The sequence below is a fragment of the Gopherus evgoodei genome, chromosome 11 (assembly GCF_007399415.2).
Source record: "Gopherus evgoodei ecotype Sinaloan lineage chromosome 11, rGopEvg1_v1.p, whole genome shotgun sequence".
In the NCBI taxonomy this organism is placed as follows: domain Eukaryota; kingdom Metazoa; phylum Chordata; order Testudines; family Testudinidae; genus Gopherus; species Gopherus evgoodei.
In genome coordinates, this window is record NC_044332.1 from 18,548,140 (window position 1) to 18,560,263 (window position 12,124).

Here is a 12,124-nt window from a genome sequence, read left to right on the forward strand (position 1 = left end):
TAAATCATTTACCTGGAGATGTAACAGCGAAGCTTTAATATTTGCTCCTCTCAGACACCAACTTCTACATTTAAATATTGTGAAAAGCAACATCTTGATTTTCAGAATAAGCGACACTACGTACTATTGGAATTCAGCCTAACTTTTAAGGCATGCATGCTACCCAGTGGAGTTTATTAAGATGGTGTGTAATAGTATTCCTTCCCTTGGTAAAGAGAAGAGAGTAGTTTGACAATGTTAGCTAAGAGACATCAGCATTTCAGATTCTGCTCTAGTTTAGATATTTTGTGCCTAATTCAACCTTTGCATAAGAAAGAGTGACTCCAAAGAAGTTTATGGAGTCACTCAAGCTTACCACTAAAACGGGCAGATTTGGGTCTCTGTGTCTCCTTTCTGGAACAGTTTATTTTTCACATGAGGTTTGATTAAGATTTCACCACGACAATCCTTCCACATCCCCAAAAAATCAGAATTTCATTGCTTAATCAGAGCAGTTGACATTGTTTCAGAATTATCCCAATCCAAACTCTGCAGGTCAGACAGAATAGACGCATAGGCCAAAGGAGAGTTCTTGATGGGTAAAAACACATTTTAATAGGAGGTTTTAATCTTCATTAGTCCTATGATGCTTTTTTAACAGCACAAATATTTCTGAATGCTAGTTTTCAAAGTTGCTCTACTCTAAACAAGTTTACTTTTCCCCTAAAAAATTAAATGTATTCAACTGAGTAGTCGTCGGCAGCTTTTCAGAAAATCTGGAATTCATAGGAATTCTCCTATGGTTTCCCTCAGTACATAAAATTGTCATTTCTCCCATTGCACTAGAAGATAGGAATGTTATTATTCTAGAAGTTGGAATTTTGGTTTTTAACCATGATCCAACACAAACGTTTGTGGTTTTTTGGAACCTAACCTGCTTTAAACTCAACATCCTGAAGCTGGAATTAATTGCTCATTAAAACACAAAGAGCTCCTTTTTCACTCTAAAGTAAGTATAGAACCTTTTGACACATTATGGAAAAATAATGCAGTTCTCAAACTTCCTTTTCTCTGTTTGATTTTTAGGTATGGACCTTTGCCAGATACACAATAAACTGCTTGGCCTTTAACACAAAAGGGTATGATTCTTCTTTTTGTAACCTTAATTGGGAACTGACAAAATTCACTACACTACAAATTTGCTTCAATCAAAACCTGTTGACAGATAATATATTAAGGCCTAGTGCACAGATCTGAGTGGAGATCAGATAGCTGAAGAAAGATTTATCAGTTAACAAAAAAATGAAAGGAAAAAAATCCTAATTTGCAAATGAGGAATAAAAAGTTGTAAGATCTGCTGTATACAAGGTATCCTATAAGATATTGTTAGGCTGCTGCAGTTACCTACAGGTTAAGAACCACACTCAATTTGTAATGAATTATACACAGTCCCTGGAAGAACATGAACAAAATAAGGCTGTGAGAAGAATGTAATGTCACAGTGAAGGCAGGACTGAGGTTTTAAGTAACAGGATTGGTATGAAATCTGTGAAACAATCCAAGTAAATCCACAGATAGGTTTTTTATTCTGCATTTTTTAAACTTTCTCTCTGTCTCTCTCCCTCCGTCCCACACACATACTTTATTGCCTTGATTGACCATTCATTTCCCTCCCTTATTTTTTTGTTTTGTTTTCTTGTTTCAGTGAAGCAATGGGAGGACAGCACCCATAAAATGCGCCTTTTGTAATTCCCTCCAATTCCTAAAGTGACTGTCCTAAGTTCCTATGGCCCATCTCTAACAAAGCTATCTTAGAATTTGATCAACAGCTCACTTTAAGTCAATGGGACTCTCTAATGGGCTTTGATCAGGCTCTTAAAGCAATATTTTTGTGAAAACGTGCATTATTTAACTGGTGGGCTATTAAGACACACACGCTTACTGACATGGGAACCAGTACACTCCAGTAATACACCCACATGGTTACTAGTGGATTTCAGTTTTTAAAATGAAAATAGAACAGCCATTTTTTTTCTGGAAAGTATTTATACTTTATAATCAATATTTCTCTTTACTTAACTGGCCCTAGAGAAATAAAGATGTTTCACTTTAAGCCATCTAACCCTTGTGAATCTGGCTTATCATTTTCCCCCAGAGTAATGAAGCTGGAGAGAGGGAGAGAGAGAGTCTAACGAGCATGAAAACAAACAACCACCCAAAAAACCAGAGTAACTGGAAATAATTTTGAAGTTTTATGCTAGATAGCACAAACCGTGCCATACAAATGTATCTCTTTACTTAGACATACTAAACTGAATTATTCACCTGTTCTTTAGAAGAAGAAAACCCAGGCTGAGAGGGAGGGAAAGCAGAAAAAAGAGCAAGGGAGCAAAAATATATACAACAACAAACGAGAAGAACAGAGGAGAACTGAAAAAAAAAAAAAACAGGAACGTGGGGGGAGGAATGAAGAGTGACTAGCAAGCTTATTTAAAATGAATTTTTGACCTTATTTTTAAAACATTTATGGATCCCAATTGCCTGTCATGAGATTATGTTCCCTTACAATGCTGGCTTTTCAGCTGGCGCTGCACTTTAACTTGATTTGTCCCATTTTTTAAAAAGTAGATTGTTAGAAATACCCTTTCCACCAGAAATTCTGTCCCATTATAGTGTCAGCTAAAGGCCACTTGTCAATGTCAGCTTTATAAGACAGAAATGTGCGGTGTGAGCTCTCAGGCTTATTTTTTTTGGAGGTCAAGTCCTAACGTCCATCTCTGAACCTCCTGCTTCGCTGTGGATAGTGTCTTCTTAAATTATCTTATGTTATTTTCTAATTTATCTGAATGTTTCATTAGATGGTGTACAGTAATTACAGCAGCTGCTGTACATTAGCAAGACATCTTAAAGGAGAGCTGGCTTAGGTATCGTGCTGATTGACAAAAGCACAGTATTAAACTTATCTAGTATTAAAAATACATCAGGAGGCTGCTTCTCCTCTCCAGCTGTGAGAAGAAAAGCACATAAAGCCCATAACAGCAGGATTTCCTCCTGCTCAGCTGCCTGCTGCCTCTTTAGGGGAGAGACCTGACAAAGTGGAGACTAAAGTAAGTTTTTCTTTATTTACAGTGATGGAATTAGTCATCAGATTGTCTTTTTACTGGCAAACAGAGGTTGAGAAAATCGGCTGTTGCTCAGTCTGTGTTACCATAATGCTGCCTGTGGTCAGTGTTAAAACCAGCAGTGTAAGGGCCCAAATCAGAGGGCTGCTCTTGAACTACCAACAAGTGTGAGGAGAAATGGAGCAGTGGCCACTATTTTTCCTGGTCCAGAATATGGTGCAATACCAAACTGGAGCTGGAGAGATTGTGGCAGGCAGGAGATTTCGCTCTTGTATCTTCCCAGTTGTTGGTACTTTTCAGAGAAGGTCAGGCACTCAAGGCCTTTGAAACTGTACAAGTGACTTTGACTGGTGAAACTATTTAGGTGTTGCAACAAACTTCAGCCATCAAGGTTAAGTTAGCATTTAGAGCAGATACTATATAGTAGGTCTTCCTCTCAACAAAAACAGTTAAAAATCCATGCCTTAGAAAGAGGAACAGAAACTATCTTGATGCCTCTAATATTAATCAATCTAAGACTGAGAGCTTTAAAGCTCTCTCGAGTTCTTTGATTAAGGACATCTTGCCTCACAGGAAAAAGGAAGCTTTGGAAATCGGTAATCTTTGGACATTATATTTAATAGAAAAGGCTTAAAAGGGATTACCTATAAGGGACCTTTGTGAATCTTTGGCAATTATATTGAACCATAAATCTGAACCTCTTTGGAGGGGTAATAAAGCCTTATCAGTTTCAGATAAGAAGTGGAAATCCTCAGTCTGCTTTAGGTGCATCATTGGCCAGGTCTCGAGTAACTGCCAAGACACTGATTATTTCTTTAGCCTCTGTCTTGGATAGATAGATATATTTTATTTAGATTATAAATTTGGGTTGTAAAAAGATTTTTTTAAACCAAGAATGGAAATTTAACAGATTCCCAAATTTGGTTCACAACTTTCAAGCCTATGGAACAAAGTTAACTGCTCTAAGGGATCTTGCTGGGAATGATATTTCTGAAATTACCTCAGAAAAATGATGGCTCTGTATAATTTCAAACATACGTAATATACACTTGTGATTGTGATAAAGCCACATTTTGTTTTTTAGGAACACAAAGCACAGTAACTGAAGATTTCAATTTTTCATTCAAACTGATAGTCTGGCAAGTTTGGGGAATACTGGAGGCATTGATGATGTTAGTACTTATAAAAATTTGGTTATACTTGGTTTCTAACATGTTTTAAATTATTACGTTTGTTTTTTAAAATAAAGTTTGAATTTAGTTTAAATTGCACCACGTCATGCAGCATCACAGAGAGTTGCATGTCTGAACATTGATTGGCCTTATTTATTTTTAGAGACCGAGCGCAACTCTGAAATTCTTGTCCAGGCAGAACTCAGATTGCTGCAGGATCCCATAATGGTCTCTTATGATATGAAGATATTCCATATATTTAAGGCATCAGAGGAGTGAGGAGAACTGGATTCTATTGCTGGCTCTATCCCACACTGACACGGTATGCCCTTGGGACAGTCACAGCACTTTGTTCCCTGGCTGTAATATGGGGAAAATGGAATTTTCCTACTAGACAGTTGTGTTATTAGACTTAATTCAATCCTGTTGGTAAAGCACTTAGAGAGCCTCTGAGTGAAGGCTCTATAAAAGGGCAAGGTATTAATTTTTTCACTTAAAACGTGAAACAAGGGGAGGCAAGGGAAGCGTTTGGCCCGGACTCTTAATAGCCCTGGCACAGGTGTGGAAAGGGAAGGTGTAAGTAACCTTACCCCCACACTTGGGTCTCCTCATTCCCATGCAGCAACCAAGCACAATTTGAGTCAGTGTTCTCCTAATCCCCACTTCATCTCAAAGGGAAATAGCTTGATGAGCAGAGGGACCGTACTGCATCCTGGTAAGAGACCTAGTGCCACCTTGTGTGCCTCAATGTTTTGGAAGGAATCATGCTGGCTGGGACCACCTGCAGCAAGTTGCCCCGGGGATGGTGCAAATCTGGTCCAATGCTTACATCTAACAGTGGGTGGACATGACAACATTGGAAATGACTCACTTTAGTAGAGTTTAAATTATACAAATGATTTGTTTGATGGGCTGAAGTTAAACCCAAATAGTCATGCTAAACTGATACAGAGACACAGTATCTGGAAAACAAAAACAAACCAGCCAATGTCATCTGCAAGCTTTCCATACTTCGAAAAGATTTGCTGGATAGCAACCTACCCAATGCTGATCATAATCAGATGACCATGTTCTCATCTCATCATCCTCGTAGAAAGGTAAACCGTCTCGCCTGGCCTGATGGTATTCCTTCCGTAGCTTCTGGATACGGTCTGCATTCCCACCAGCTGGACAGCCACTGGAAAATAAAATAATAAATTACATACATACACTCCTGACCATCCATATAATGCTGATACCAATGTGATAAACTCTGACCTTCTCACCTGCACACTGCACAGTCATTCCTATGAACAATGACAAATGGCTACCATATTTAAATAAATAATAATCATCATCTGCCACAGAACTATTTACTTTGTCACTCTAAATACAGAATTTTCCCTGAAATTGCATTTGACTGAGGTAAGTAGCATTCAGACCAGGAGCAGTATAAGCTTTCTGGTCTGATATTTCATGAGCTATCAGGGCTAGGAACAAAAAGTTCTATATCATAAAAAAGGCAGGAATCCCATTCTCAGTTACAGAAAGAACTAAGATTCCAGCCTTGAGAAATGGGATTGGGGAGGAGTCAAACTATAAAATGGGGACATTAATACATATGGAAGAGTAGCATCTGGTACTTTTAAATGTTTTTAAAATGTATTCGACCCTAACACTGCAAAGACTTAACACATATGCTGAACTTTATGCACTGAGAATAGTCGCAATCAAGTCAATGGAGCGACTGACAGCGCATGAGTTCAGCACAGGCATAAGTCTTTGTAGGATTAGGGCTGAATACATTTGACAAACATTTAAAATGATCAGATACTCCTTCCCCATATATAATAATGTCACTCTTTTATAGCTTGACTCCCCCCCCCATTTCCCAGGGTTGGAATATTAGAAGCACTGTCTACATAGCTTTTTTTGAAGCACTAGTGCAAGCCCCGCTAGTCCGAGTCTATGAAACTCTTCTAAAATAGTTTTTCTGTAACGTATCATATACGGCAAATGCAGATGACATGGCAGAATAAAGGTTTTATTGGCACTTATTTGAGATGTGTGCCTAATGGCTTTGTGGTCACCCCAAACTCATACGAACAAAGCCTTAATATTGAGGCACATAATCATATATTCTCTTATCCTGCAACCTTAACTCTTCCATTTTGTGTGTACGCAAAACAATAAAGATGCTAATCACATAAGCACATGGACCATGCATAGGTGTGCCAGGGCACAGTGTAAGGAATCTTCACCCTCGATACATGCTAAAGACTGTATTTGGCACCTTTTCTTCAGCAAATTACAGAGTCAACCCAAATTCACCTGCAGGTTGCAGCAATAAGATTCAACAGGCAAATATAAGCTAAAGATGCTTTTGAAAGAAGAGTTACTCTTTAATAAAGGCAGACTTCAGCAATGTGCCCTATTTTATCCATAACGTATAAACAATAAGCATAGCTTTTGAGGATGAAAAAATCCTGATTTTTCTCTCTAGCAACACATTTAAAGAGATTCTTGCTTTTTAAGGCCCAAGTCCCTCTCTTTATATTGGGAGAGAACTTAGAGCTGTGCTAGTGTAATATAAAGCAGGCTCACTCACTCTGGAGTAATGTGAGATGAATATGATGCCTTCTCCAATGCTCATGCAACAGTTCTGAATTTCAACTTGGCTCCTGACAATTATGTGAATATATGAACCACATTCAAACTCACCAGATGAATTCAATCAGTGCTGTGCAAATATCGCATACATAATCTATTAGTTTACCCCAAAGAAACTGAAGCATTGAATTCAGACAGAATGAAGTCATCAGTAATAAAAAAAAGAAACTGATAAGGCAATATTAAAAAAATCCACAATTTTCCGACATTTGCAGGGAAGATCATATGTTGCCTGTAAACTATTCTCCCATCTGCCTATAAATACATAATTAAAAAATATGGGTTTGATCAGATAGCAGTTCTCAAGTAGGAGAACAGTAGAAGAATACTAATTCAAATGCTTAGAATGCATGTCTGCTTATGCTGAAAAGAAGCCTGACCTTACAGAAGAAATATAAAAACAATATCCCAATCAAAGTCAATTTATATTAAATAAACCCATTAGAAATACTCATTTAGGCTTGTGAGTGCAGAATACAGAACCATTGCAGGAGCCCAACCTACAATGTGGTGTTCACATCCAGAAAGAGCTAAAAATGACCACAGACTTTCCTACTTACACAATTTAGTGCCTAGCTAATTTAATTGACTTAGCTTCTCACACAATAAGCTCTTCACACAGAGTCACACAGTACACCTGATCACACACATTCACACAAAAAAATTAAGATGGCTACAGAGTTGTCACCTGTCAAGAAAAGATTTAAAGTGAACCACCCACTCTATACAAAGCCAGAAGACTTTGTAGCAGATTTCAGAATGATTTTCATGAATTTAATGCGATTGACTCAGAAGTGGCTGAGGTTGGCATGAATCACAGAATCATTGAAATATAGGCCTAGAAGGAGTCCCCTGCACTGAGGCAGAACCAACTAAGCCCAACCATCCCTGACAACCTCTTCTTAAATACCTCCAATGATGGGGCTTCCACAACCTCCCTTGGAAGCTTATTCCAGACTTAACTGCTTGAAAGTTTTTCCTAATATCTAACCTAGATCTCCCTTGCCACAGATTAAGCCCATTACTTCTTGTCCTACCTTCAGTGGAAATGGAGAACAATTGATCTCCGTCCACTTTATAACCATCCTTAACATTTTGAAGACTCTTATTAGCTTCCCCCGCAGTCATCTTTGCTTAAGACTAAACATGCCCAGTATAAAACCTTTCCTTGTAGGTCAGGCTTCCTAACCTTTTAACATTTTTGTTGGTCTCCTCTGGACTCTCTCCAATTTGCCCACATCTTTTCTGAAGTGTGGTGCCCAAAACTGACCACAGTACTCCAGATGATGCCTTTCCATGGTTGAGCAGAGCAGGACAATTACCGCCGATGTCCCAGGATGATATTAGCCTTTTTCACAACCGCATCACATTGCTGCCTCTCATGCAATTCCTGATCTATTATAACCTCCAAATCCTTTTCAGCAGTACTACCACCTAGCTGGTTATTCCCCATGTTGTAGTTGTGCATTTTACTTTCTTCTCCTAGTACTTGGGTTATTTGGACTTTTGTTACCCTGGAAGAGCACTATGACAGTCACCCAGCTGGAGAGTTGAGGAGAGTCAGTAAACCCTGGCCACAGGTCTTAGGGGAGGGTGCTAGACAGAGGATCTGCACCCCAAGAGTGTGCCTAGAGCCTCCAAGATAGGGACAGTGCGTGGACTCTGTTCAGATTCCAGAGGCCTAAGGCACCTGCAGATTTAGTGGCTGGACCCCCTCACAGCAGTCTGAGTGGCCAAGAGGGGGTGCTCGACTAGATTTGAGTCTCTGGACACTGCAAAATTACAAACAAATGTAGCACATAAGGACTCAGCTGAATCATTTAAAGACATACACATCTTTCTAAAAAGCAATGAACATTTGGTTTCCAGTCGGTTTCCTAAATGCATTAATATTGCAAAGCTTTACTTTTCGGCCACTTACCTCAGGATCTAATTTTCCCCAGTTGACTGGCATCCTATAAGCAACTTGTGGTTACATTTTTAATTTTTTTTCCCAACAATTATGAAAAATGAATACTTGCTGAAGCTTTCATTCACAAAAGGAATAAAATACAAAACGAATCTCATGTCGATTCAAAAGAATGGGCTGAATCTTCCATTCACTACCTATTATAACACAAAACTAATTATATCATAGCTACTGAAAAGAATTTATTGCCTTGAGCATACATATAGAATATAAAGAAACACAATGCACAACACTGCAGATTAGTACTGTTCATCTATGGTACCTCTCATTTAAGAAGTCAAGACCAAAGCATTTCAAAAGATACAATATGGTGCCAGCATTTATCTTCCCACACTGAAATGTTACGTTGTTAATCAAAGTGTTTTAGCAACCTCAATAATAAGGGGGAAGAGAAAAAATGGTTGAAAAAATGACAAAAAGAAAATCCATAGTCAGAACATAATTCTACAATATTTCAACGTCCATCTTTGTCAGCCACCAAGAGAGTTTAGGAAGAAATGAGCTTTTGTTATTGACATCTGCACTTGAGTAAATGAATGATATTCCAATAAAGGGCTTGTCAGAAAAATTCTCATTGACAATTCCAGAACCTGCAAGATAATAAAAGTAGTATCTTAAAGGTCCATAGAGACAACTCAAGTTTTAGGAATATACATCAGGCACTGACAACCAAATCTGGGAAATATAAATCTTAAACGTTTTGAGCTATGGAAATTCCTTGAGCTTGATGGACTCTGCAGCACTTACCTTCCTGCTCTGAGCAGGAAGGTACCTTGTGTGTATGTAATTACAGACTTCAGCAGTAGAAAAGGGGCCACAGCAGGACGCTTCATTTGGCAACTGTGAAATGCTTGTCAGATCCTGTGAACAGAGTCTGTGGTTCCGCCTAATCATTTGAATGGGGATATGTTAAGGTGTGTGTGTGTGTATAGACAGGTTGATAGACAAGTAGCAGATAGATACAGAGAAGTATACACTGCTCTATATCTAGAAACGTGCACAAATACATCTCAAGCTGCCTGCCTATACAGATAATTAGAGAAAAACCAAATTAGAGAGAACTTCCTTTATAAGTTTAAGTCTACATACTAAAATTTCTGATGAGCATCCTTGAGTCATAATTTGCTCTACAATACCTAAAAAAAAAAGTCATAAAAGTTACTCAGCTGCACATATGTTGTCACTTTTCAACTCTGCAGAGCAACATAAAAGCACTACAACCACTTATGTCCAAAAGGTCAAAGACTCCTAAAGCAGCACATGACCATCATTTGTCTGGATGTAAATTGAGCCCTACTGACCTTATAACATCATTGCTGACCCTTTGACATTAGGAGCTTAGTGGCTAGAAGGCAGATAATATTCTTAGGCTCCTGTAGATTAATTTTTTTTTAAAGTTTTCTTTCTTTCCTATTCTTGCCAGGGCAATTAGCTGTATAATTAACCTTTTCCTGCTCAAACCAGCTGACAATGTTCACAGGAACCTCGCAGAATTATCTGAAGACTGAGACTGTTTATAAAGCATCTCTCTGTGACTGGACATGAAGCATCTATTTATTGTCCCCTCCTTTCTGGTGACATGCAGCACCTTTTCCTATTTGTGGTGGCAGATGGCCCGGCCACTCAGGCGAGGACCATCTCTTCACTCAGGGGTACATTCTGTCTCCATTCCTGTTCCTTTTACAGCCTGTAGCTGGTTATCACCGTGTCACATGAAAATGGGAAGTCAGCCTCCTTTTGCCTTAGAAAAACAAAGCTGGCCTACCAAAGGGTTAACCTCATCATGAGCAGGTATAAAAGAGAGAGATGTATGTAATTCCAATTAAAACAGGTTATTTGTGATCAAATGGGAGGGAAAGACAATTTTTTAACATTTCTTGTGCGTAACAGGCATGTATTCTATGTGATGGAAAGTGATTGTTTTGTTGTGCTCAGTTTATTATGCCTGTTAGAGGAAAGCAATCACCAGATTTTAATTAATTAAAAAAAAAGGTGGCTTACGGTTCAGTCTAGTTAACGGTAATGCCTGAGTTTCTGGCATGTGAACAGTTTACTTCTGTCTTGTTGATCTGAGATGTGAATGTGTCTCAGAAGGGTTAGGAAGAGCAGACAGATTAGGGACTCGGGTGCTGACTACAACTGAACTCTCCATAAACAATACACAGTAAAAATAATGAAAAACAGACTTCCCTGGTATTGTCAGTAGCCTCTAGACAATGCAACATTTTCTGGTTTCTTCAGTAAAGATGATACCAATTATGTGTTTTCTCCATCGTGATAAAGTCACGTGCTAGGCATAATTGAGGGCCTTCTCGCTGAGGTAATTTCTTTTGGATTTATAAGGCAAAGTACTTAAATTGCCCTTTTTTTTTTGGCACTTTGTATTAGAACAGGGTTTTGTTCTTTTATTTTACTGAAGAAAAACAGCTGGCATATATGCAATGTATAGGTCACACCAACACAGAGTGCATGTTTTAAACCCTCTCACTCCATTTACAGCAGCTTTAACAATTCAACAAAGCAAATGCTGCATGTTAAATCATTGCAAGGAAATACAGTTACATTTCTTAATGGCGATCACACCTGTATGTAACTGGCAACTAGGTTTTTTTTATTTGCACACTACTGCTTTTTGGCACTTGAGTTTATTAACCTTTTTTTAAAAAGACAGAAAAATTAAATAAAACACCTTGAAGACTTCTAGGAAGGGGCCCCCTAGCAGGCCACTTACTACAAAAAACAAAAGCAGGATGGATACTGGGTGACAGTACACTGCAGCATTAATTTCTGAGCTCCCATGTGAAGAATGAGATGGAGAATCTGAGAACCCAATCATAGTGAGCAATGCAATCCACATCCTAAAACATACTTTGCTGAAAACAGCAAACCCAGAGCTGACTTTATCTATTATGTCAAAGAAAGCACCTTGCCAAGTTCTTCACAAGGGACTACATTCTGCTCTGTTACACACATGCAAACCCATGCTACCTGTAGAGCATCAGGAACTAATTCATTATGTGGATTCTTTCTACAATACTTGGCCTAAGTAGAAAATACCGTACATTTAAAATGTTACCAGTGAAGTTCCCTAAACTTAAAATTACAATTCATTGAGTTTGTAATCCCAAAGAAATAACGTACTCCTCTCTTTAAAAAAAATTATTTACCCTGCCCAAAATGTCGGGGCGGGGGACGGGAGAATAGATCATATGGTCAAAATGCATCCTCATTAT

General features: G+C 38.4%; 1 protein-coding gene across 1 annotated transcript in view; it reads right to left on the reverse strand.

Annotated features, from left to right (window-relative positions):
- PARD3B (par-3 family cell polarity regulator beta) overlaps window positions 1–12,124 on the reverse strand; it is a 693,368-nt gene that overhangs the window by 64,229 nt on the left and 617,015 nt on the right. Inside the window, 1 exon segment of the mRNA XM_030579423.1 lies at window positions 5,315–5,450. Within this exon segment, the coding sequence (XP_030435283.1) occupies window positions 5,315–5,450 (136 nt within the window).